This window comes from Oculina patagonica, chromosome 3, assembly GCF_052425735.1.
Source record: "Oculina patagonica isolate OP01 chromosome 3, crgOcupat, whole genome shotgun sequence".
Classification (NCBI taxonomy): domain Eukaryota; kingdom Metazoa; phylum Cnidaria; class Anthozoa; order Scleractinia; family Oculinidae; genus Oculina; species Oculina patagonica.
The window spans coordinates 494,435-521,352 of NC_135760.1; the positions used below are offsets into that span (position 1 = coordinate 494,435).

Genomic DNA, 26,918 nt, shown 5'->3' on the forward strand with positions numbered 1-26,918 from the left:
GCAGCTGCGAGGTGTTAATTTTTGTCCGTGTGGAATAATAATTTGAATTTATGTTGCTAGCAACGAGTGGACACTACAAGAGGAGCTTTGGATTAGGTCAATATTTCTCAGGTAATTTCAATGTAGTTAATCACTTTTAAAAGCAAGCCTCATTTATTCAAGCGTTTTTTAAAAACCTTTTAAGGCTTTTTATATATCCACAAAAGAAAAACCACTTTGACTTTTGCAACACACATCCAAATAGAACACTGGCATGTCTCTGATGATACTGAAACAAAACCAAACGAAACGACTGAACGAAACGGTTCGCCAGCTTTCAATAAGTAATGGCGGAAAACGCGCAAGACTTGTAAAATGAGGTGCTCCATTTCTCGGTGATTGAAAGGGTTGACGCAAACGTTCGATTCTCATTAGCAAATAAAGTTTCGGCGAAGAAAATAGGTCTCCAGTAACGCGACGAATTACAATGGATATTTTTCCCGACTGGTATATCTTGACAGCGTTCAGCATGCTAAAAAATAATAATTTAAGATAGCGTCTCTAAAAGCAGTCTATGTTATAGCTATAAAAAGTTTAAAATCACACTTTTGGACAAGCTGAGGTCAGTAAAATGACAAAAAAGCGAGAGGAGTTCGCCCCCCTTTCGTGTAAAGGGGAAATAATTATGTAGGTATTTATGTATGTAAATAAAAGAGGGGATTAGAAACTGATCTGGAAAACAAAAATCAAGCGGTTTGCTAAAATAAAAAGCCAAAAGTTTAAATAATCATGAATTTACTAATTCTGGCAAACATAGCCATCTTTAATATATTCTTTGAGATTCGCAAACTAGAAATTCAAACAACGCCCTCTTTAGCAAAACTTTGTTACTAGGTTTGCTCCAGACAACGTTTATCCTACACTACTAATGTGTTGGGGTTTTTTTACACTAAAGCAACCCCAAGATAGCCCAGCAGACCAATTTAGAATTAACGATTGCTCGCGATAAACAGGTGCCACTCTCAAGAAATTAACGGTCTAACTAATTGTGGTTATTGTCACTGGGTGAATAACTGAAATATAATATATGGTATCCATGGGATCGCTGCTGGTGCCGCCGTAACCATTGTTATTTTTTCACTTAATTTGTCGTAACAAATGCATTTGAAATTCTCATAAAAACCAAAAGTGAAACAGCTTATCTGTTGAACAAGCTATATAGTTATAGTTATAGTCTCATGTAGAAGAAAAATAAAAGAGAGGATAAGAAACTGATCTAGATAGAAACAGATCTAGAAAACAAAAATCCAGCTATTTGCCAAAATAAGAAGCTTAAAGCTTGAATAATCATGAATTTAGTATTTCTACAAAAAAAAAAACAAAGCCACCGTTCATATCTTCTCTGAAACTTGCGAACAGGAAATTCAAACAAAGTCCTCTGGCCAGTCACAAAGTACGACAATACAGTGAACCAATCAAAACTCAAAGTAAATACAGGAAGTCGGCAAGAAGCGCGGGAAAACGTGTGCGAAGGAGCCACGATTGGTTTTAGGTTTACTTCTGATTGGAACAAATTCTGAAATTCTACCTCGATTCTACAGTGAAAACCGCTGTGTGTTCATAACACCGTCGGCTGAACGACTGCACAATGATAAAAACAACACCATCACAGGATTTGAGACATCATATTAAAAAATAATAATATAAAATTAAGCCCTTTTTACGATTAATTCGACAAGTGGCTGAGTTAGAAGGGAAAATTTACTACAAATAAAACACTTTTCGCTGCAGAGACAAAAGATTACAATGATAGAATGGACGGCAAAATTATAAGAGCATATTTATTTATTGCAATTTTCTGGGACAATTATGTCCAAGGGGGAAAGGTGAAAATATGAAAAGTAATAGAACAGACCAATTTTCAGCCGTGTTTCGTTGCTAGATGCTAATTACCATGGGTAATTAGTGGATTCACCACAGCTGCTCCGGCGCGTGCTTGGAAATATTATTCAATTACGATTTTCTCAACTGAAACCCCTTTATCATTTTCTAATCACCAGGAAAAAAGACATCTGAACCAGCCTTAAGACCAGCATGATGAAACAAGTATAGAAGATTGTTGGAAACGTCTTTCCTGACAGCCCTGCCCTTTTAAAAGGAAACTGATAAAAAAGTAAAGGAACACTGAGTCTTGTCATAACAAGCTTAAAACGAAATGGCGAACTCAACAAAAGATGAAAACAACATTACAGACCAAGAGTTATTTTGCACGACAGGTCTTGGAACACATCAGAAGACATTTATTTCAGCATTTAATATTCCTCTCTCCATCACCGCATTTCTAGGGAATGTACTCATCATTGCTGCTCTTCAAAAAGTGTCGTCCCTTCATCCACCATCAAAAATTCTGCTTGGTTGCCTTGCCAGCACTGATCTCTGTGTGGGTCTCATAACACAACCTCTTTACGTTTCTATGAAAATGTCTCCAGAACACTCCAAATATTGCCTCTATCTTAAAATCCTTTTTGAGACTATAGGTTCCATGTTTTGTGCAGTATCTTTGTTAACAATGACTGCAATAAGTATTGACAGACTTCTCGCCCTGAGGTTGCGACTTAGATACAGACAGGTAGTAACTTTGATGAGAGTGCGGCTTGTTGTTGTTTCCTTTTGGCTCTTTAGTGCTTCTGTTGCAGCTATAGTGTTTTACAACTTTCTCATTGCTTCAAGCATCGCCTGCATTATAGTGTTATTGTGCATAGTAACCTCAACCTTCTGTTATACGAAAATCTATCTTACACTTCGCCATCACCAAACTCAAGTGCAAGACCATGTTCACCAAGGACAACAGAATGGAGGAGGAATTGCACTGAATATAGCACGATACAGAAAGACAGTGTCTAGTGCACTGTGGATACAGATGACATTACTGGCTTGTTATCTTCCATATGCTATATTCGTTGGAATAATTGCAGTCACCGGATTAACTAAATCATCTCTCGACATCGCTTGGGCTATAACAATATCTCTGCTTTTGTTAAACTCGTCCATTAATCCATTACTGTATTGTTGGAAGATGAGGGAAGTGCGACAAGCAGCGAAGGAGACAATCAGACAGTTTTGCTGCTTTTCAAATTAACTATCTGGTGTACTTAACAATAAGTATCCCAAGTTAAAAGCAAGCCACAAAAATGCAATTTGTAAAGAAAAACAACAAAACAGCAACAGCACGAACACAAACAACCCCCTTGATATCGATGCTGTACATGAAAGGAGGGAAGCAGTTTAATCTGGTCAATGAAAATACGGACTTTCTCTGGGCAAGATTTTTAGGAGTAAGTTCTTCCATGGCAATGCAAAGTGAAGCAGACAGGTGACGGAAACAGAGATCATTCACTACAGGATGTGTAGTAGCCTAGACCTACCCCGACCTTTCATAGTAACGTGACATCAAAGAGACCCAATGGGTATCTCGCGATGGAAAGTCATGTATTCAAGGGACAAAGCACAAACCGATGGCAGCGACTGGTACGAAATTGTGTGAAGTTAATTTGCCATTGTAAGACAAGCACACATATTAAACGTTGTCCTCTTTTTAAAGGAGCTAATGCCATAATATTTCAAGTCACTTTTCTTGATGTACAAAATTGATTTAATTACCTCGAGAAATAGTTTTCTACGGAAGAAGAACGCCAAAGAGGTAATATTAAATGAAAAATATACAAGGGTGGTTACAACTGAGTAAGATTAAGCCAGGTTATGAAATACAAACTTGAAAAAAATGGCCAATTTTTTGCTCTCAGCAGGTCATATAGTGAGCGAGTTTTTCTTGGTGGTTGTAAATAAGTTGTTTACAGTCACTTTTGTTTCAAAGTTTGCAGACTTTTTCCAAGATAGTTATTCTACTATTGTCACCTACAAATGTTGCCGTTACATGGAAACAGCTTCATACTTAAGGTGGGGTTTCTCTAGTGTTCTTAGTAATGAGTTGTTTTGATCAACTATTTGTTTAAATCTTAGCTAATGGTTACAAGATAAAAGCCGTCTGGTCAGTTAATGGGAATGTATTGATAGCACTACATATCAAAGACCCTTATTGATTTGTAAATACATTCATTGTAAAAGTTAAGATGGTGCATGTACTTGAGCAATGTAGTCATTCTCATGCTTTAACATAGTTTTCCTTCAACTACACATTGAATTCATAAATTATTTGCTAAGTCCACGCAGGGGCACAACCTAATTATTTTACCTTTGAAAGGCAATTCATCCTTCATTTAAGGCTTTTAGGACATTTTCAGTCTTAATAAAGCCTACCAAACACGTGAATTTTCACTTCCGGTTGCGTCAGGGTCCCAAGGTTGATTCGAACACGTAAATAGTAATAAAAAACATCAGTCTGTAATACACACTTTCGGTTTCTCTTTAACCTTTCATCAATTCTCAAGAATAGTAGACAAGTTAGTCAGTAACGAGAACTTGTATTTTGTCATGTTTTACAGCATATTAACTTAACATGTCTAATACCAGAATCTCCATACATTGCTTATATTGACTTAAATTCACGTCATATGTAATGGACAACAAAACCCAAAACAAATATTTTTTCAATTCTCCTAGCGGTTTTAATCAAGCTAGCATCTGTTGAGGTGTTTCAGAAATTTTCTCTTTGTTCGATCGGCCCTAACGTCGCGTGTTGCCAAAACATCACTAAATTTTCAAGGCACTGAACTGAAGGCACTGTTCAAAATTAATTCATATCGAAACAGGAACACACTCAAAACTAAAAGGTATTTAACTTGCTCCGTGTTAAATAATAATTAAAAGAGATTAAGCTCCGTTCGGAAAAGGTCAGAATACGGCTGATTCTGTTTACTTTTTCTCTAATTATGGAACAAATCCAGCAGAAAAACAGAAAAGTAATTTACTTATTCACACCAAACACGAAACTAATCACTTTGACATGTAAGCGGCAAACGGCAAGTGTTATTTTTTGCCGATCGTGGGGAAAACAAACGTGAAGCTTAATCTCTATTATAATTCGCGTTTATCCTGCTAGCTACGACTTGACACTACAAGACTACAGGAGCATTAATATTTCTCAGGTAATTTAAATGTAGCTTATCACTTTTAAAAGCACAGGGCGCAATGTAGTTTTTATCAACAAAAGAACGACAGCTTTGACTTCTGAAACAAACATCCAAATGCAACTGTCCGGCACTGAAACGAAACGGAACGGAACGAACGAGTTGGCCAGCTTGCAGTAATCACGAAAAATGCGCGATACTTGTAAAAAGAAGTACTCTATTCCTTGGTGATTGGAAGGACTGACGAAAACGTTCGATACTCATAAATGAAGTTATCGCGATTCTCGCGTTCGGCAATTTGTCTCCAGTACAGCGACGAGTTTTACAATGGATGTTTTTCCTGACGGCTACTTCTTGACATTGTTCAGCGAGCTAAGTAATTATAATTCAAGACAGCGGCTGTCAAAGCAGACTATGATATAGTTAAAACAGAAAAGTTCACACTTTTGGACAAACTTCAGCTCAGTGTACTTGTAAAAAGAGGTCCGGGATTCTCCGGCGGGAAATAAAAGAGAGGATTAGAAACAGATCTAAAAAACAAATGATTTGCTAAAATAATTAAAGCTTGAATAAATAATAATTAATTGGGAATTCTCACTTTAAAATATTGCCACCTTTCACACCTTCTCTGAAATTTGCGAACTAGAAATTCTAACAACAACCTCTATAGCAAAACTTTGGTTTTTAATTTGCTTCAAACTAACGTTTATCATAACAGTTGTAATTTGCTTTCTTGCACGAAATATCAGTAACAGCCGAACAACGGGCAGTGTCCAATTAACGATTGCTCGACACGAACAGGTGCCAGCCAAAAAATTATTATTATTCATTCAAAATATTTCTGTTTCTGATTGGCTTTCAATTCCCCGTTAATTCTAGCTAACCGGCTAGCGCCGACCAAATTTAGAAGAAGGTCCAATTATACGACGTCGTCCAATATCAAAAATTAACGGATCGCAACCTCGTTCCCAAGGATGATTAACCGATCGCAACCTCGCCCACCCTGACCACCTTTCGGTCTTGTTACAATTTACTAGAAACGGAACACTCTGAAACCAAAATCAGAGTTGATTGCATATAACAGCGAATGAGTAAGCGACCGTGCTTTATTGACTTTCCTCTGCTGTAAATGTCACAGTCGATACATTTTCGACCGAACAAAACTTCCCGTGAGCCAAACCACGAGCCCCAACAGCCAGCTTTAAATAAGGAAAAAAGTGGGACATGCTTGTAACACCGGGTGTTCCGTTAGCGATTGCTACATGCTAATATTACCATGCATGGGTTAGAAGTGAATTCACTACCAACTGCTCTCATGTTTGGAAATAGTATTCGATTGCCATTTTCTACACTGAAAACCCATATCATTTTCTAATCACCAGGAAAAAGCCATCAGAACATGCAGGTGTTAGGACCAGCACAATGAAGCAATAGACGATTGTTGGAAACGACTTACTGACAGTCCAGAACTACAGGAACGATAACTCTTGTCTTAACTAGCTCAAAACAAAATGGCGAACTTAACTGAAGATGAAAGCCACATTACAGACCAAGAGTTAGTCTGTACAATAGGTCTTACAACACATCAGAAGATATCTATTTTATCTTTTAATGTTCCTCTCTCCATCACGGCATTACTTGGGAATGTTCTCATAATTATTTCCCTTCAAAAGGTGTCGTCCCTTCATCCACCATCAAAACTTCTGCTAGGTTGCCTGGCAAGCACCGACCTTGGTGTGGGTCTCATTACACAGCCTCTTCGCATAAGCTATTTTATGTCTCCAGAACACTCCAAGCGTTGCCACTACCTTAAAATCTTTTATGAGACTATAGGTTTAATGTTTTGTGGGGTATCTCTGTTCACACTGACTGCAATAAGTATTGACAGACTGCTCGCCTTGTTGTTGGGGCTGAGATACAGACAGGTAGTAACTTTGAGGAGAGTGCAGCTTGTTGTTGTTTCCTTTTGGCTTTTGAGTGCTGCTGTTGGAACGATAGTGTTTTTCAATTTTCTGATTGCTTCAAGCATCGCCTGCATTATAGTGTTATTGTGCATAGTAACCTCATCTTTCTGTTACACGAAAATTTATCTTACACTTCGCCATCACCAAACTCAAGTGCAAGACCATGTTCAGCAAAGACAACAGAATGGAGGAGGAATTGCACTGAATATAGCACGATACAGAAAGACAGTGTCTAGTGCACTGTGGATACAGATGACATTACTGGCTTGTTATCTTCCATATGCTATATTCGTAGGTATAATTGCAGTCACCGGATTATCTAAATCATCTCTTGACATCGCTTGGGCTATAACAATATCTCTGCTTTTGTTAAACTTATCCATTAATCCATTTCTGTATTGCTAGAAGTTGAGAGAGGTACGACAAGCAGTGAAGGAGACAATCACACAGTTTGGCTGCTTCTCAAGTTAATTGTTTGGTATATTTGACAGCAAGCATCGCAATTTTAAAGCAAGAACCATAAATACAATTTGTGAAGCACAGGAAAAAAGCAGCACCAACACAAACTACGCCTCTTAACTTGGTCTAAACACAATGAAGGTAACAATTTAATCTGGACAATGAAAATGGAGACTTCCTCTAGACGGGTTTGTTAGGATTTGAAATGCTTAATTTTGTTATTAACCATTTTCCAAGAAGGAAAGCGGTTATAAAAGGCGGAGAACTACAGCACTAGGCAAGGACTCTAACTCACCAGCCACATAATCTTAGAAGCGTTTTCAGCTATCACTATTACTCTGAGTAAATAATTGATCTTAATTGTAAAGTTTGTTGTTTTTAATGAAAAAAATAGAAAGAAAAGAGACAATAAAATAAACAGCAGCTGTGAAGGATTCTAACTTCTCCCCACGGAATAATTCATTATTTCAGTTTTTGTTGGCAGCTACGACTCGACTCGAAACTGCAACACATCTTTCAGCTAAAACAGTTTATCAACACAACTTTTATAACTTGTCAAATTGAAGCATTGTATTTCTATGAGCGTGTTTATCACAGCCACGGCCGGCGTTCACTAAACGGTAAGCTTTGGTATACTCGTGAATGTTCATGCAATTTTCTAATCGGTTTATTGACCCTAGGAGACAATGATCGATGGAGCGCTAGTAAAATTATTCCAGATTTCACCGTAAAGTGTATATGAAATACGTGTGTATTTGCTTGATCGAATCTAAACGGAATCGTGATGAGAACATAGGAATCGTTTTTTCTTCACCGCGTTTTAACCGTCCAAACACGTGAAATTTTACTTCCGGTTGCGTCAAAAACCGCGCAACGGCGTGCAACGTGGAGAAATAGGGCTAGTGAAGGCGTGAGTAGGAACAAGAATACTTGAATACGACTAAAACGCGGTGAGGAAAAACGATTTGGATTTTTTTTTCAATGTTCATTTTAGGGACGGACCATTAGAAAAGTGATAGGGGGGGGGGGGTGGGGAATTTTCGGCTTGCACGAATTTTTTTCTGTCCATTTCTTGTGCAGGAATTTTTTTTTCGGGTGAACCCTCTGCTCGAATTTTTTTTTAGACAAATGTTTTTTTAGTGAGGAAATTATTAAACATGACACGAGCGTGGGACAAAGAAAAAATCTGAGTCCCCGACGGGAGTCGAACCCATGGCCTCCCAGATAAATGTTTTTTTTTTTTTTCAGACTAATGTCATGTATTGCTACTTTATACCATGTTTTTGACAAATATTGCTTTATTGATTATTTACTTAATTGTTTAAATATTTTAAAAATGCTGTTGTTCATTGATTTCATCCTTTTGGGACTGTCAAGAAGTACCGAAGGGGGGGGGGGGGGAGAGAGACGGGGGTCAAGGGGTGGTGCAATTGGAAAAGTGGAGGCTGAAAAATATGTGACCCACCCCTTCCTTCTAGCTCAAAACTGACTGACCCACCCCTGATCAGGGGTTGGAAATTACATGACCCACCCCACTTCTACAAAAAATAGTTAAAAAAGTATTTTTGATTGTCTGTAATGGATTAGAGGTTTTTGAATTCATATCAGCTTTTAAAGTGCGATCCCAATCATACACCACCCTGTGTCCCTAATGGACACTGTAATTCTATGCACATCTTCTTTCGCTTCTTAACACACCAAAGCAGGATGAATTTCTCACTTCGAATAGTAGATTTGTGTTTTTCACATATTTCCGTGTAAAGTCCATGAGAAATCTTAGACATAAACATATGCAAAAACTGAAACAATACGTAATAGAAATTCATAAATAATTACTACAGAAATCATATTTGACAGGAATTGACAACAGAAACTAAAACCACTCCAGTCATGTTTTGCAATCTGTTTGAGAAATGAGTTAACTGGTAAGCAATCTACGCAGGCTGGAGAGAAACGATTGAAACGAATGTTATGATCACAGTCCACCTAGGGGCGTCTGGGGGCATGCTCCCCCAGAAAATTTTGAAATTTCTAGGCTCGGAAATGCTATTTTCAGCGTTCTCCACCATATATTTCGTAATTGATCTCATCAAGTGTTAAATGATGACAGGTATTTTCAGTGCTTAATAGGACCTTTCTTTCTGCACGAATTTTGTTTCTTTGCCTTCCCCTTTGCACGAATTTTTTTTTCTTGCCATTTTGGCTTGCATGAATTTTTTTTTGGTTTTTTCCCCACCCCCCCCCCCCCCATCACTTTTCTAATGGTCTGTCCCTTAGAATCCCACATTGGTTCGAAGAAATAAATAAAATTTAAAAAATGACCATAATACACAATTTAAACTTTCGGTTTCTCTTTAACATTTCATCAATTCCCAAGAATAGTCGACGTTTAATATCAAAGGCAAGTAAGTTAACCAGATAGGTGAATTTGTTTTTTGTCATGTTTTACAGCATATAAATTTAACATATGTGATACCAGAATCTCCATACATATATCGAGCTTGCTTATATTCATGTCATGTGTTATGGACAAAAAAACAGCCCAAAACCAATAATTTTTCAATCATCCCAGCGTTTTAAATAAAGAAAGCATCTGTTGAGGTGTTTCTGAAATTTTTTCTTTGTTCGGTCGGCACTAACGTTGCGTGTTGCCAACAAAACGTCACTTAAAACAGTAAATTCCACGGCGTTGAATAAAATTAATTCACATCGAAACAGGAACACACTCAAAAATTAAAAAAAGGCAGCTGCGAGGTGTTTATCTTTGCCCGTGTGGAATAATAATTCGAGTTTATGTTGCTAGCTACGAGTTGACACTACAAGAGGAGATTTGGATTAGGTCAATATTTCTCAGGTAATTTCAATGTAGTTAATCACTTTTAAAAGCAAGCCTCATTTATTTAAGCGTTTTAAACCTTTTAAGGCTTTTTATATATCCACAAAAGAAAAACCACTTTGACTTTTGCAACACACATTCAAATAGAACACTGGCATGTTTCAAGGGATTTCGTTTCAACTCTGATGATACTGAAACAAAACCAAACGAAACGACTGAACGAAACGGTTCGCCAGCTTGCAACAAGTAATGGCGGAAAACGCGCAAGACTTGTAAAATGAGGTGCTTCATTTCTCGGTAATTGAAAGGGTTGACGCAAACGTTCGATTCTCATAACCAAATAAAGTTTCGGCAAAGAAAATAGGTCTCCATTAACGCGACGAGTTTACAGTGGATATTTGTCCTGACTGGTACATCTTGACAGCGTTCAGCATGCTAAATAATAATAATTTAGATATCGTCTCTCAAGGCAGTCTATGTTATAGCTAAAAGGGTTAAATTCACACTATTGGACAAACCTTAGCTCAGTAAAATGACAAAAAAGCAAGAGGGGTTCGCCCCTCTTTCGTGTAAAGGGGAAATAATTATGTAGGTATTCATGTATGTAAATAAAAGAGGGGATTAGAAACAGATCTGGAAAACAAAAATCAAGCGGTTTGCTAAAATAAAAAGCCAAAAGTTTAAATAATCATGAATTTACTAATTCTGGCAAACATGGCCATCTTTAATATATTCTTTGAGATTCGCAAACTAGAAATTCAAACAACGCCCTCTTTAGCAAAACTTTGTTACTAGGTTTACTCCAGACAACGTTTATCCTACACTACTAATGTGTTGGGTTTTTTTACACTAAAGCAACCCCAAGATAGCCCAGCAGACCAATTTAGAATTAACGATTGCTCGCCATAAACAGGTGCCAGTCTCAAGAAATTAACTGTCTAACGATAATTGTGGTTATTCTGTCACTGGGTGAATTATTGAAATATAATATATGGTTTCCATGGGATCGCTGCTGGTGCCGCCGTAACCATTGTTATTTTTTCACTTTATTTGTCGTAACAAATGCATTTGAAATTCTCATAAAAACCAAAAGTGAAACAGCTTATCTGTTCAACAAGCTATATAGTTATAGTTATAGTCTCATGTAGAAGAAAAATAAAAGAGAGGATAAGAAACTGATCTAGATAGAAACAGATCTAGAAAACAAAAATCCAGCTATTCGCCAAAATAAGAAGCTTAAAGCTTGAATAATCATGAATTTAGTATTTGTACAAAAAAACAAAGCCACCGTTCATATCTTCTCTGAAACTTGCGAACAGGAAATTCAAACAAAGTCCTCTGGCCAGTCACAAAGTACGACAATACAGTGAACCAATCAAAACTCAAAGTAAATACAGGAAGTCGGCAGGAAGCGCGGGAAAACGTGTGCGAAGGAGCCACGATTGGTTTTAGGTTTACTTCTGATTGGAACAAATTCTGAAATTCTACCTCGATTCTACAGTGAAAACCACTGTGTGTTCATAACACCGTCGGCTGAACGACTGCACAATGATAAAAACAACACCATCACAGGATTTGAGACATCATATTAAAAAATAATATAAAATTAAGCCCTTTTTACGATTAATTCGACAAGTGGCTGAGTTAGAAGGGAAAATTTACTACAAATAAAACACTTTTCGCTGCGGAGACAAAAGATTACAATGATAGAATGGACAGCAAAATTATAAGAGCATATTTATTTATTGCAATTTTCTGGGACAATTATGTCCAAGGGGGAAAGGTGAAAATATGAAAAGTAATAGAACAGACCAATTTTCAGCCGTGTTTCGTTGCTAGATGCTAATTACCATGGGTAATTAGTGGATTCACCACAGCTGCTCCGGCGCGTGCTTGGAAATATTATTCAATTACGATTTTCTCAACTGAAACCCCTTTATCATTTTTTAATCACCAGGAAAAAAGACATCTGAACCAGTCTTAAGACCAGCATGATGAAACAAGTATAGAAAATTATTGGAAACGTATTTCCTGACAGCCCTGCCCTTTTAAAAGAAAACTGATAAAAACTAAAGGAACACTGAGTCTTGTCGAAACAAGCTTAAAACGAAATGGCGAACTTAACAGAAGATGAAAACAACATTACAGACCAAGAGTTATTTTGCACGACAGGTCTTGGAACACATCACAAGACATTTATTTCAGCATTTAATATTCCACTCTCCATCACAGCATTTCTAGGGAATGTTATCATCATTGTTGCTCTTCAAAAAGTGTCGTCCCTTCATCCACCATCAAAAATTCTGCTAGGTTGCCTTGCCAGTACTGATCTCTGTGTGGGTCTCATAACACAACCTCTTTACGTTTCTATGAAAATGTCTCCAGACCACTCCAAATATTGCCTCTATCTTAAAATCCTTTTTGAGACTATAGGGTCCATGTTTTGTGCAGTATCTCTGTTAACAATGACTGCAATAAGCATAGACAGACTTCTCGCCCTGACGTTGCGACTAAGATACAGACAGGTAGTAACTTTGATGAGAGTGCGGCTTGTTGTTGTTTCCTTTTGGCTTTTTAGTGCTTCTGTTGCAATGATAGTGTTTTACAACTTTCTTATTGCTTCAAGCATCGCCTGCATTATAGTGTTATTGTGCATAGTAACCTCAACCTTCTGTTATACGAAAATCTATCTTACACTTCGCCATCATCAAACTCAAGTGCAAGACCATGTTCAGCAAGGACAACAGAATGGAGGAGGAATTGCACTGAATATAGCACGATACAGAAAGACAGTGTCTAGTGCACTGTGGATACAGATGACATTACTGGCTTGTTATCTTCCATATGCTATATTCGTTGGTATAATTGCAGTCACCGGATTAACTAAATCATCTCTCGACATCGCTTGGGCTATAACAATATCTCTGCTTTTGTTAAACTCGTCTATTAATCCATTACTGTATTGTTGGAAGATGAGGGAAGTAAGACAAGCAGTGAAGGAGACAATCAGACAGTTTTGCTGCTTTTCAAATTAACTATCCTAAGTTGAAAGCAAGCCACAAAAATGCAACTTTTAAAGAAAAAAAGAAAAAAAAGCAGCATAACAACAATACCTCCAGCTCTACATGAAAAGGGGTAACAGTTTAATCTGGTCAATGAAAATACAGACTTTCTTTGGGCAAGATTTTTATGAGTAAGTTATCCCATTTGCTAAGTGATGAACATTTAATTTGCCTTCTTATCAGCAATACAAAGCGAGGCAGCGAAGTGACGGAAACAGGAAATCGTTCACTGCAGGATGTAATAGCCTGGACCTATCCCCGACCTTTCATACTAACGTTAAATCAAAGAGACCCAATGGGTATCTCGCGATGGAAATTCACTGAAGTCAAGAGGGCCAAAGCACAAACCGATGGCAGCAGCACATACGAAATTGGGTGAAGTTAATTTGTAGTTCTAAGAACGTCTGGCCTAAGTATAAGTACACTTAAATGTATAAATATAAGTTTCAGTGGCAGCTCCGAAATTTGGAATGTTCTACCCGTGGAGCTCGTCAAGCGACATCACTTGACTGTTTCAAATCTCAACTTAAAACTTATCTTTTTAAGAAGTATTTTTATAATCTATAACTTTATTTTTATTTTCATAAGATGTAAAGCGCTATTGATCAGAACATGAAAATATGCGCTATATAAATTAGCAAATTATTATTATTATTATTATTATTACTTAAGGGAGCTATGTCACGTCATTTGAAGTCATTTTTTTGTGTTTTACCAAATCATTTTCAAATTGACAAAAACCTCTAAATAAAAGATTTCTAAGGTAGTGAAACACCAAAGAGGAAGTATTCAACGGAAAATGAACAATGATGGATACGAATGAAGAAGACTAAGACATATTAAAAAAAGACAAACTTGGCCAATTTTTTCAAGATGTACGGTCCGTGATGTAAATAGACCAAGAACATTTATTCCCATGTACTACATTGTATAAAGACATTATTTTGTTCCAATCTTGAATATTAACTAAGTGAATGAATGATATCGAATATGAATGCAGATAGTGTCAAGTGATGACATGAGCATCAAAGTTGTATTTCACAATTTGAGCAATTCCAAAAAGCCTGAAAAAATATCAGGACTTCAACGGGATTTGAAACCATGACCTCCGCAATACTAGTGTGATGCTCTGAGCAGGCCATATTGTGAACGAGTTTTTCTTGGTGGCTTCAAATACATTGTTTACAAAGACATTCTCTCTTAATTTTGCAACAAACTTCCCATGAGTTGATAGTTATCCTACTATTGTTTGGTATCTTAAACTGTATGTTATGAGAAAGGGCATAGAGTAAGATGTTTACACTTGATGTAATTTAGTTTTAGATATTACTGTTACTTGATATACTTACTTAGATATTACTGTTATTCATGTAATTTAGTTTTAGATATTACTGTTACTTGAGTTTATAATAAGGCTATTTACATAATAATCAATATTCTTGGTACTATCTTACTTCAGTTCTCTTACAAAGGCAAGCTTTAGTAAGAGAACTTTTATAACTTATTATAGTATTGCAGTTCTATAGGCGTGTTCTCCAGTGTCTCACTGCAACTTCAGCAATAACATGAGGTATCTTTATTACGCCAAGCAGTCATGATCACTTTTTCCAAGATTAAATTGCTGAGCTTTGGTTGTACTCGTAAATGCTCGTGCAAAATTCCGAGTAGTTTATTTAAAAAGCGAAAGCTCTTCGGCAATTGAATGTGCCTCCGATTGTATGACATAATATTCATTTACCCTGGGAATTACGATTTATAAATATTTATCAATATTCATTGTACCAACACGGGTCAGGTCGGGTCAGATCGAATTATATTCCTAGAATACCAAAAATACGCTGTAGCGAGGCGGCCTATCAGGCCTTTTGATTTCCACTTGTTTGTTGTCTGCCGATTTAAGGTGGCTAACTTACTATAGTTTTTCTGAGACTCAGTATTGCGCGCCACGACTTTTTGAATTACAGTCGAACCCCTATTAAGCGGCCACCCCCCATAAAGCGGGCACTTGTTAAAGTCCCGAAATAGCCAATTTCTAATTTCTGAAACTAGGTAGGGTCATACGGGCAGTTTGTTTAGGTAATAATATACAAGCAACAAGTTATCCATTCTGATTGGCTAAGAACACGTCAATTTATCCCAAACCAGTGCAAAAAGTGTAATTGGCAGTGCAAAAAGTGTAATTAGCAGTGCAAAAAGTGTAATTGGCAGTGCAAAACGGTGTAATTGAAAATGATTGACAGTTACGGTAGCCTCGTGAAAAATGCATCTTGAACAAACACAATGGCGGACGAAAGTGAGACAAAATGTAAACTTTATAACGTAATTTTAATTAAAAGACTTGAAAACGACGCAAAGTACAGAAGTACAACAAACATTACTATCTGTCGAGAAGTGTAAAACACGAGGAGTTATCAAAAAGGCAAAGAGGATAAGACATGAACTCGCAATTATTTAATAAGGTCACGGCCGATGGTTACCTCTTAGTTTTGAACACAGAAGGAGCAAGTGTTCCATTTTAAAGACAGAATGCTCAGCGATTAAGTAAGCTTGTTATTTAAAGCTCGCTCAACAACAAAAGGCACAAAAGATAGTTTTACAACTGTTAGGGCCTGTTTACATGATTCCGGAATGACTTTCATTCCGGAACGAAACTCGTTCCGGAATGAAGTTCGTTCTGCATTTACATGACAGAGTCGACCGGTTCAACCAAAGGCATTTTCACGTGCGCGGTTTCCGCGCGAGATCAAAACAAGGTGGCGCATGTTTCGCGCGAGATCAAAACAAGATGGCGCATGTTTCGCGCAAACATGTTTTTGTGCCCATTATTTGCCGTATCTGCAATTTTAACGAGTAATTTGACCATAGAGCTGCTTCTTTGGGCTAAACAGTATATGCTATTACTTTTTTCACTCTGAATTCAAATTGTGGAGTCCGTATGCGGTTTAATGAGTTGCGATTTCATCTCGGAACGAAATTCGTTCTGTGTTTACATGATACCAGAATGAAATGTCATTCCAGAACGAAACTTTCATTCCGGAATGAAAACCGGAATGAACTCATTCCGGAATGACTTGACTTTCGTCTCGGTATCATGTAAACAGATACAGAGAAATGTATGGGGATGGAATGAATTCGTTCCGGAATGAAAGTCATTCCGGAATCATGTAAACAGGCCCTAAGAGGCAAATCTAACCTAACTAACCTGTAAAACGTCAGTGAAATCAGGTAGCAACGCGGATTTGTAACTGAGTGCTCTCATGTACTAAGAAATTCCGTTCGGTAGATTTTTATCGTTCAGTATTTCAATTCGGTATTCTGGTCAGCATCATGTGTTGAAGGTTGAATTCTGTTTGGGCGAACACAAACACGGCACGGATCCGGAGTTTCTTAACGCACCGAAAAAAAATACATCTCAGCAAAGAACGGCAGCAGAACCCTAGGAATTATCTCCTTGCTTTGTCATTCGCATTCTTCAAATTCAACCTTGAAAAGAGTGAAAAGACTGCACTAAAAACCTTTCATGCAGCACTTCCAGAGAGTGAATGAATATTTACGCATGAATTCACACGTCAAAATTTTTAGCCAGGCGCTGAAGCGCTAAATGTCACGAAAATTATCAAAGCGTGACCGAAATTGTCGCCTGTATATTATTAACAAGTAATCACATGATTTTTCTCGTGCAATTTGGAATAAATAAGCACTTGTAAATTTTTCAAAGACTAACCAAATTGCACTCGCCCTGCGGGCTCGTGCAATTTTGTTAGCCTTTGAAAAATTTACTCGTGCTTATTTATGCCAAATTGCACTCGAAAAATCATGTGATTACTGGTACTAATAATACACATACAAAAATTTCACTTGAAGTGGATGACAAACAAAACGTGTTCAGTGGCTTACCCTACCGATTCGTTCTTAAACATAACGGAGTTGCCGGGCTTTGTAAAATCCAGATACCGCTAGGGAATTTTAAATCTCTCTGTCATGCATTATCAGGTACTTTTATCCTTATTCAGTGGTATTAAATGTCCAACTTCAATTCACGCTTGTAATCTTTCTTCTTTACGAGCCGTCGCGTAAGAAAATCCACGATTGGTAGCTTTCAGTAGTTTCGTAAAGCCTGTCTTGTGCTGTACAAACGTTCAATTCCTAGTACGTTGGTTTATATACTTATAACTTTTGTAAATCGGTCAAACTTTTCATGAATCGTTATTTTTTTGCTCTCTCAAACACTCCGACATCGGCCGACATTTTGTTTTGGCGCGCTGTCCGACTTTCCTGTCAATCAATTTAATTTCAACTTTCTGCACTCAATGTCAACTTTTTGCACTCAATTTCAACTTTCTGCACTGTTTGGGATTACTTGACGTGCTCTCAGCCAATGAGCATGCAGAAATTTTTGTATGTATATTATTATTGAGAAAATCTTTATTGAAACTACTAGCGCCCAGTCCTCCTTTAAGCACTCGGTCGCTCATTTTGCCTGTTAATTAGCATTTATAATGTTCAAGTATCGGATATGATGGTTATAGGCTGTAACAAACAGTTATTAGAGAAAAAAACACATCTGAATATTCTACAAAAGAGTTCAAAATTAAGCTTTATATACCCTCAAAACTGTAGTAAGCCACCTTAATGCAGCTGATAAACGAGCACTTTTGCTCAAACAACACCTCAAATGTGCCATAAATAATTTAGTGTCATTGACAGGCAACCTGCTACACAATTCCATAGAAAGGAATTACCATTATTTACAAAAAAGTGCAAAACAAAATTAATTTCACACTCTTATATCGACGCAAGAATTCACTCGACGTGGTCAATCAAGAGTGGAAAGAAACGCACCATCTCCAGCAGATCAAGACATGCGGTGAGTTTTGCAATGAATGTTTTCCTTACCTTGACAGCACTCGGCGAGCTAAGCAGAAACATTCAAAAATAGCCTTTCCAAAGCAGTCTATCATATTTCAAAAAGTGGCATTCACAGTTTTAGAGAAACCTCATACAGAAAACCATTCGAAAAGAAAGCGGTTAACTGCAAAGGAGTTCGCCAAATAATGTCAGTTGATATATTTTAGACCAAGCGAATCGTAACGCGATCGCCCCTAAGAACGACCGCGTGGGAGGCTAAAACGTGGGAGGCTATGAGCGAAAACCGTTTTTGACCATTGCAAGAGTGATGCAACGTGCTTGTTATGTAACTTCAAAAAAACAAAACAAAACATCTAAGGCAAATAAATCCCACTGCTCAACTGTTTGGAAACACGAAATAGCCCTGATGATCCCGATTTCAGCACTAAGACTGTACTTTCTAATCACCAGGCCGGAAAAAGACATCTGAACGAGCAATACGACCAGCACGATCACTGATTAAGCAATAGAAGAAGATTGTTGGAAGCGTCTTCTTGACATGCCCTGAACTTTTTAAAGAGAACTGACAGCAAACTTGTCATATTAAACAAGCTTAAAACATAATGGCGAACTTTACTGACGATGAAAACCACACAATCATTCAAGAATACTCTTGCACGATAGGTCTTGGAATACAGCAAAAGATATTTATTTTAGCATTAAATGTTCCTCTATCCATCACAGCATTTGTTGGAAATATTCTCATCATTGTTGCTCTTCAAAAGGTGTCCTCCGTTCATCCACCATCAAAACTTCTGCTAGGTTGCCTTGCCAGCACTGATCTCTGTGTGGGTCTCATTACACAGCCTCTTCGCATTAGCTATTTGATGTCTCCAGAACATACAAAGCGTTGTTACTACATTTTGTTATTTTATTACACCATAGGCTCTATGTTTTGTGGGGTATCTTTGTTAACACTGACTGCAATAAGTGTAGACAGACTTCTCGCCCTGTTGTTGGGACTAAGATACAGACAGGTAGTAACTTTAAGGAGAGTGTGGCACCTTATTGTTTCCTTTTGGCTTTTTAGTGCTTCTGTTGCAATAATAGTGTTTTTCAACTTTCTTATTGTTTTAAGCATCGCCTTCATAGTACTGTTTTTGTGTATAGTAACCTCAACCTTCTGTTACACGAAAATCTATCTTACACTTCGCCATCACGAAACTCAAGTGCAAGACCATGTTCAGCAAGGACAACTGAATGGAGGAGGAATTGCACTGAATATAGCACGATACAGAAAGACAGTGTCAAGTGCACTGTGGATACAGATGACCTTACTGGCTTGTTATCTTCCATATGGTCTAGTGATAGGTATAAATGCAGTCACCGGATTATCTAATTCAACTTTCAACTTTGCTTGGACTATAACAATGTCTCTGCTTTTGTTAAACTCGTCCATTAATCCATTTCTGTATTGTTGGAAGATGAGAAAGGTACGACAAGCAGTGAAGGAGACAATCAGACAGTTTTGCTGTTTTGCTGTTAGTTAACTGTCTGGTGCACTTAACAGCAGCCATGGATCCCAAGTTGAAAGCAAGACACAAAAATTCAATTCATTTAAAGAAACAGCAAAAAAGCAGCACGAACGCAATCAACGTCTTCTGCTGTACACGAAAAGGGGTAACAGTATAAACTGGTCGATGAAAATACAGACTTTTTCTCGACAAGACTTTGAGTAAGTTGTCCCATTCACTGAGTGATTTAAAAACATTTAATTCACCCTCTTATCAGCAATACAAAGTAAAGCAAACAGGTGACGGAAACACAGCGGAGATTATACCCACAACCTTTCGTACTAACGTTTTATCAAAGAGACCCAATGGGTATCTCGCGATGGAAAGTCATGTATTCAAGGGACAAAGCACAAACCGATGGCAGCGAGTGGTACGAAATTGTGTGAAGTTAATTTGCCATTTTGCCATTGTAAGACATATACACATATATAACGTTGTCCTCTTTTTTAAAGGAGCTAATGCCATGGTATTTCAAGTCACTTTTCTTGATGTACAAAATCATTTTCAAATTAATTTAATTACCTCGAGAAATAGTTTTCTACGGAAGAAGAAAACCAAAGAGGTAATATTAAATGATAAATAAACAAGGGTGGTTACAACTGAGTAAGATTAAGCTAGGTTATGAAATACAAACTTGAAAAAAATGGCCAACTTTTTGCTCTGGGCAGGCCATATTGTGAGCGAGTTTTTCTTGGTGGCTGTAAATAAGTTGTTTACAGTCACTTATGTTTCAAAGTTTGCAAACTTTTTCCAAGAAAGTTATTCTACTATTGTCACCTACAAATGTTGCTGTTATGTGGAAACCGCTTTATACTTAAGGTGGGGTTTCTCTAGTGTTCTTAGCAATGAGTTGCTTTGATCAACTATTTGTTTAAATCTTAGCTAATGGTTACAAGATAAAAGCCATCTGGTCAGTTAATAGGAATGTATTGATTAGCACTCTATATCAAATACCCTTATTGATTTGTAAATACATTCATTGTAAAAGTTAAGATGGTGCATGTACTTGAGCAATGTAGTCATTCTCATGCTTTAACATAGGTTTTCCTTCAACTACACATTGAATTCATAAATTATTTGCTAAGTCCACGCAGGGGCACAATCTAATTATTTTACCTTTGAAAGGCAATTCATCCTTCATTTAATGCTTTTAGGACATTTTCAGTCTTCATTATGAGAGGGCAAGTGGCCCACATAATTTGTAGAATTGTACAGTAAAGTAACTGCATGCATCCTCAGTCAATCGAGAATAAATAAATTATACTGGCAAGCACGATTTTGTTGTGTTAGTTCCTGTACTATAATTCTCCAACCAAAAATTGCAAACAGTAATTTACGGTAACAAACACTTATATAGTTGGACTACGATAGTCACCGGCTGTGCCTCAAATGGTTTATGTGAAATATTTATGTGTAATAGGCCATTTTTGTACTCTCTGACATGGTTGCCACAGACATCAGTTTTCAAAATTCCCTGGCCATTCCCTGACTTTCCCTGATAAGAAATTAAATTTCCCTGACCAAAAAAATACAAAATGTCTGATATCATAGTGGCCTCCAGCCTCTATAAATTTCCAAAAGAAAAACATCCCTGAAATCACATCGACTTGAAATGTTTAATCCCGCCTTCAATGGTATTAAATCAGAGGTGCTATTATTTCAATTTTCACTGACTTTTCTTTTAAATGTCAATTTTCCCTAACTCAAAATGAATTTCTCTGACCTTCAAGAATTTTATTTTTCCATGACCGATTTTCCTGGCTGTGGCAATGTTACCCTGTCTCAGACAAAACTGAATAAAACTTGATTTCAGTGGAGGCTTATGAGTGCAGGGAATCTTTTGAAATGTAAACAACTTGAAAGTGTTTCTAATCATTTCCATGCATTAGCCTTCACAGCAAGCTTGATCTCAGTCCAGTACCAAGAATATTAAAATGAATGGCATACAGTGTATTAGAAATTGACTGAGCAGATGAGTAATTTGTTAGATATAGATTTTGTTATAAAACTTAACGCTATAAAGTCACGACGTTTCGACCTCTCCGAGGTACACACACTAAGAAATGGGCATAACATGCCAAGACATGCCTCCCTTGGTAGAAATGAATGTGTTTCAGACTTAATGGTTTCATACCTCAAGTTTTGCCTGAAGATATCTCTGCGCTGGTTATGCTCCTTCCTGTCCACCATGTTAGCATATTTTTTGGGATGTTTAATTAGAAAATGTTCAAACAACTCGTGCACTTTCTCTTGGCCATCAGGTTCAATAAACTCTTGCATGGGATTTGCTAGCAGTTTTGACATGACTCCAGGACCAGGGAAGCCTTTGCAAGTCATGTCTAAGTTAACCAAAGGTAGATAAATAAATAAAAAAACAAACAAACAAACCAAAGAATGAATGAAAAAATGAACGAACGATATTACGGAAGGACGGACGGACAACGACGGTCATGCAGAAAGATGGACAAACGAACAAATGGACGAATGAGTGAGCGAGCAAACAAGTGGTTGGATGGGTAGGTAGGTAGGTAAATACAGGGTTCATACACTTTTTCAGGCCAAAAATTCAAGGACTTTCCAGATGGAAAGACGGACAAACGAACAAATGGACGAATGAGTGAGCGAGCAAACAAGTGGTTGGATGGGTAGGTAGGTACGTAGGTAGGTAGGCAGGGTAAATAAATAAAGGTGGAATTGAAAAATTTTCAAGGTGGAATTGGAAAATTTTCTGTAATGGCAATTCTCCACCAATTAGCTCTGAAAAACACTGGTTTTAAAATGGAGGCCGTAGTATGCATTTATTGACTGTGTCTGATGGCTGGATAGACTGCAGGAACTAGATGTGTTTTCCTGGCCACCCCATGCCAGCCTAACTCAGTGTTACACACTGAAATACTGTACCTATTACAGGGTTCATACCCTTTTTAACAAACAATTTTCCAGTACTTTTCAAGGACTTAAATTGATTTTTCCATGGCCAGGACTCCAAATTCACATAAACCCTTTAACTCCAAAGATCTCAATATTATTTCTCCTTGTTACTGTCTGTACATTTCTAATAATGTTAATTTTGAGAATTCAGTTGTTACTTGAGTTTAACAGATTTCCAGAACTTCCTAGAACTGGTAGTCTTTTTCTAGGACTTTTCAGTCCTGGAAAGTGCCACAATAAAATTCCAGGACTTTCCAGGTTTTCTAGGACCCGTACGAAACATGCTATAATTATAATTAAACAAGTTTATATTGAGCAAATTGTCGAAGAAAACTAACCTTTGATTTCAAAAGTGTCAGGAGGTGGCATTTGAGGTGAGTAGTCCCTGTACTCAACCTCATATTTATCATAGTGTGAACCCAACAGGGTGTCGTAACCAAGCATTTCGTAGTGAACAGGATATTCAGCATCTACAGTCACAGTCACGGTGTATGTGTTAACTTTGTGCTGCTGCGTCATGACGTAAGTCCACACTGAGCAGTTGCCTTGATCTTTACAATCCTTGTAACCAACAAACTGGAAACAAAAACATTAACAGTTAATTGAGAGGCAGGGCTGATTGAAAGGGAAATCCCAGCAATGTGGCTGCAGGTACCAATAATTAAACTGTATAAACAGACAAAGCTTTTTAGTGCCACTTATAGAACTATAGTTGTCGTGTGGAATGTTGTCTGTCCACTCAGGCTAGTCAGACTAGATAATTTATCTTTCATTAAGAGGCGACAGGTCATCCCTTTTTTTTCTCTGTTTACCATTGAATATGTTCCCTAATTTTGGGTTGGTTGGTCGGATTAAAAAAAGTGTCAAAAATCAGGGGCATTCCACTGGAATAGGAGGCCCAGTTCCCAAGCATCACTGCTGTGGAAGCTGGATGAATGAAATGTGGTTAAAAAATAAACATGGCAGCAATAAGAAAGAAAAGATCAATATTGTGAATACTGAGGTTAAAATCAGCTAAGAAAAGCGAAAAAAGATGAACCACCAATGCTTCTTTGCGATCTGCCAGCATGATTTTTGTTTTTGAAAATGCCAAAATATGGGTAGGTCGGACGACAGTAAATGAAGATAAAAACGACATAGCTATGACTATAATATAAGCCCAATTGGATTTATAATTGAGAGGGCTAATTTCTGGAAGGATTTTTGCATCTGAGCTTTGGGGGGTTAGTTTTAAAAGTACCTCAAAGTTAGACAGGTCGGGTAAAACAGTCTGGACTGCAACAGGAGCCTTTTCAGTACCATTAACTTCAAAGCAGCTTAATACATTAAACTGGGTCTCAGTGGTTTCTGGACAAATCCTGTAACTTGCACCATATGGCTTCACATCTGCTCGTTGATAGGTTTTATCCATCCCTAGAAATAGTTGTAATTTCATGTCGTAAAATGTTGCTGCTGCTAGTGCATGTTATTAAGGCATTCTCAAACATATGTGCAAAAACAGTTCCATAAACAGGGACAACTGGGATTCTAAATGGGTACTGAATCAGAATATCATAGTACAGCTGTGGCCAGGTCCTTAGTATGTGGTCAGAATGGCTTAGTTTGCCAAGCGATCACACACACATGCAATAACATGGTCAGCACATCTGTCAACATGTAAGACAGCTGCATGCTAATTGACTCAAGAGCTACCTAATTCCTTACTCTCCTCTTGCAGGTAATACTTTAATTATTGCCTCAGTTTTGGCATCTGTTAATATGTATGGTCTCCACAACTTTTTTGCGATAGCTTATGTCAGGGCTGTCATTAAGGGCTGTAACCTGTAGCACCTGTTACGACTGAGTTCACTTGATGTTACAGGTGAAGATGACGATTTTTGTTACCGGTATGTTACACTTCTGTACAGAGCAAAATGCTACTGGTGATAAATTCAATTTAACAGATGCTTAAAAACTTAATGACAGCCCTGAATGTCACCATTCGGATAATGTGTTATTCCAGAAAATATCCATACCCCTCCCACAGGAGGTTTTAGGTTTTGAATCCCCCTCCACACTGGAAATTCCCATACTTTGAAAATCCCCATACTTTCCTTTAAAATTTTTAGCTTTTGAGACCCCTCACCCCCTCGGAATTTCCAATGACCTTATTCTGTGGGGTGAGTGTGGATATTTTCTGGAACTGTACAATCTAGATAAGCTTTAAGTACCTATCAATATTTTTGTCAAAAATCACGGCATCATTAGTCAATTCCCAACGGTAATGGGAACTAAAAACAACAGGTGATATAGAGATGGTATTTGAATTTTACCCACGACATTATGTTCCAGGTTCTATATGTACTCAATAAGGGCTTATGTATTTATAAAATGTTTGAGGAATTACGTGGGAGGCGCGGTGGCCTAATGGTTAGTGCATTCGAGTCGAACGGCCCGGGTTCGAAGCCTGCCCGGGGCGCTGCGTTGTGTTCTTGGGGAAGACACTTTACTCTCACAGTGCCTCTCTCCACCCAGGTGTATAAATGGGTACCGGCGAATTTACTGCTAGGGGGTAACCCTTCGATGGACTAGCATCCCATCCGGGGGGAGTAGCAATACTCCTAGTCGCTTAATGCTACGGAAACCGGGATAAGCTCCGGCTGTATGGGCCACTTGGCTCGGACACAGACTTTACCTTTTGAGGAATTACATGCATTTTGATTTGAGGCTCATTACTTGGAAACAACTAGGTGATGGTATTTTTTTTTGATATTATTTTGTCTAAATCAACAGAAATAAATTTTCATTTTTTTTTCATATTTTTCCATAAAATTCTGCTTATAACCCCCCTCCCCCCACACCTGCTTATAGGTCCATCTTCCTGTACACATCTGATAATTAACCTCCTCCCACCCCACCCCCGCCCTGCACCCCTTCTTTCAATATAGTTTCAATATTAAAAAAATGAATTTGATTTATTAGAGTTTTAAAGCTAACTGGTAATTCAAAACCAGTGAGTAAAAATCTATTTCAATCAACCCTGCTGTACCTCATTTGGAAATGTTTTTTATTCTGCTTATAAGCCCCCTGGATATAAGCCTTCCCATTTATAAGCTCATCCAAAACCCCCAACAAGGTTGTATGAGCCCAGGACTTATAAGCAGAATTTTACGGTATTTAACTAATTTAAGCCACAATTCAGGTAGTTTTATTTACTTTAAGTAACCTCTCCCCCCTCCTCTCCACCACAACCACTCAAAAGCCCAACAAATACTGAATCAAACGAAACTAAGCATTTTTTTTATTAAATAATCCCATATTAATTATGCATGCAACTATTTTATACTTTCACTTTTCACAAAGAACGAGTCAGTCAGAAAATTGTATGCATAATTAATGTATGGGGCTGTGCGGAAATCTTGCCCGTTTTACTCGAAGTTTTTACATTTTCGGTCCCAATACGGCGTAAACGGTTACCTTGATAGAAACCTTACCTCCATAGAAATCGATTCTGCTTCTGCCATTTTGGCCATCAAAGAAGGCTTGGAATGGTTCCACAATTTCAGCGTAAGGCAACCTGAGCACTCCAGCGACAGTGTAAACGTTGGACCATGTTGGAGGTGAATTCACATGACCTCTCACATCCACTGGTTTTCCAAACGTAACAGACAGAAAACACAAAGAAATCGCATAGAAAAGCGCTGCCATTGTCGACGCTTTGAGCTCAACACTGGGGATTTGTGAATCTCGTGACTGTCACAACATCTCAGCTTACACGAAGAGTGAAAACTGGAACCAAGCCATTCACTAATTGGGACTGGGGCTGAAACACTTTCCCGCCGCGAACCTTAACCGCGAACCTAACCGCGAACCCGCCGCGCCGTGACGCGCCGCCGTCGGAGCAAACCCCTGAGATTATTGACCATTATTCACTTCTTGCGAGTTCATCAGATGCGTCCTTTAATATTTTTAGATCAATGTGACCAGGCATGCCCTCCGATGAACAACTCAGGGTAAAAGGAACCGAGGAAGGCCGAAAACAACATGAATTTGAAGAAGATCAGAAGTTCAACAAACTTTCTAAATTTGACTGAGTTGGAACTTAGTTAGCTGGAACCAACTGGAATAGGTCGCCAAGGATCTCTGGTGGACGAGCTATGTTCCAATGGTAACTAAAAGGTTTGAGTTTGTCAAGTCCA

At 37.8% G+C, this 26,918-nt stretch overlaps 5 protein-coding genes across 5 annotated transcripts in view; 4 read left to right on the forward strand and 1 right to left on the reverse strand.

Moving 5' to 3' along the window:
• LOC144646018 (digestive cysteine proteinase 2-like) overlaps positions 1–26,484 on the reverse strand; it is a 47,962-nt gene extending 21,478 nt beyond the window's left edge. Inside the window, exons 1-4 of the mRNA XM_078505536.1 lie at positions 26,214–26,484; positions 23,981–24,153; positions 23,079–23,316; positions 21,944–22,148 (exon numbers count right to left, since the gene is read on the reverse strand). Of these exons, the coding sequence (XP_078361662.1) occupies positions 21,944–22,148; positions 23,079–23,316; positions 23,981–24,153; positions 26,214–26,427 (830 nt within the window). The 5' untranslated portion in view covers positions 26,428–26,484. The remainder of the gene's footprint in view (positions 1–21,943; positions 22,149–23,078; positions 23,317–23,980; positions 24,154–26,213) is intronic.
• LOC144646033 (melanocortin receptor 5-like) lies at positions 30–3,595 on the forward strand. Its single transcript, XM_078505554.1, has 2 exons — positions 30–111; positions 2,040–3,595. The coding sequence occupies exon 2, from the start codon at positions 2,195–2,197 to the stop codon at positions 3,116–3,118; it is 924 nt and encodes a 307-aa protein (XP_078361680.1). The 5' UTR covers positions 30–111; positions 2,040–2,194; the 3' UTR covers positions 3,119–3,595.
• Positions 6,538–7,435, forward strand: LOC144646036 (trace amine-associated receptor 9-like). The gene has a single exon (XM_078505558.1). It carries the CDS (start codon positions 6,578–6,580, stop codon positions 7,433–7,435), a length of 858 nt encoding a protein of 285 aa, XP_078361684.1. The 5' UTR covers positions 6,538–6,577.
• Positions 12,420–13,826, forward strand: LOC144646034 (trace amine-associated receptor 9-like). The gene has a single exon (XM_078505556.1). It carries the CDS (start codon positions 12,437–12,439, stop codon positions 13,358–13,360), a length of 924 nt encoding a protein of 307 aa, XP_078361682.1. The 5' UTR covers positions 12,420–12,436; the 3' UTR covers positions 13,361–13,826.
• LOC144646027 (melanocortin receptor 5-like) lies at positions 18,148–21,071 on the forward strand. The gene is made up of 2 exons (XM_078505548.1): positions 18,148–18,254; positions 18,707–21,071. Exon 2 carries the CDS (start codon positions 18,859–18,861, stop codon positions 19,783–19,785), a length of 927 nt encoding a protein of 308 aa, XP_078361674.1. The 5' UTR covers positions 18,148–18,254; positions 18,707–18,858; the 3' UTR covers positions 19,786–21,071.
• Positions 26,485–26,918: the final 434 nt, after the last annotated feature.

What these genes read in the sequence shown, in the direction of transcription:
- LOC144646036 (XM_078505558.1), top strand. Translation starts at nt 6,578, where the DNA reads ATGGCGAACTTAACTGAAGATGAAAGCCACATTACAGACCAAGAGTTA.
- LOC144646033 (XM_078505554.1), top strand. Translation starts at nt 2,195, where the DNA reads ATGGCGAACTCAACAAAAGATGAAAACAACATTACAGACCAAGAGTTA.
- LOC144646034 (XM_078505556.1), top strand. Translation starts at nt 12,437, where the DNA reads ATGGCGAACTTAACAGAAGATGAAAACAACATTACAGACCAAGAGTTA.
- LOC144646027 (XM_078505548.1), top strand. Translation starts at nt 18,859, where the DNA reads ATGGCGAACTTTACTGACGATGAAAACCACACAATCATTCAAGAATAC.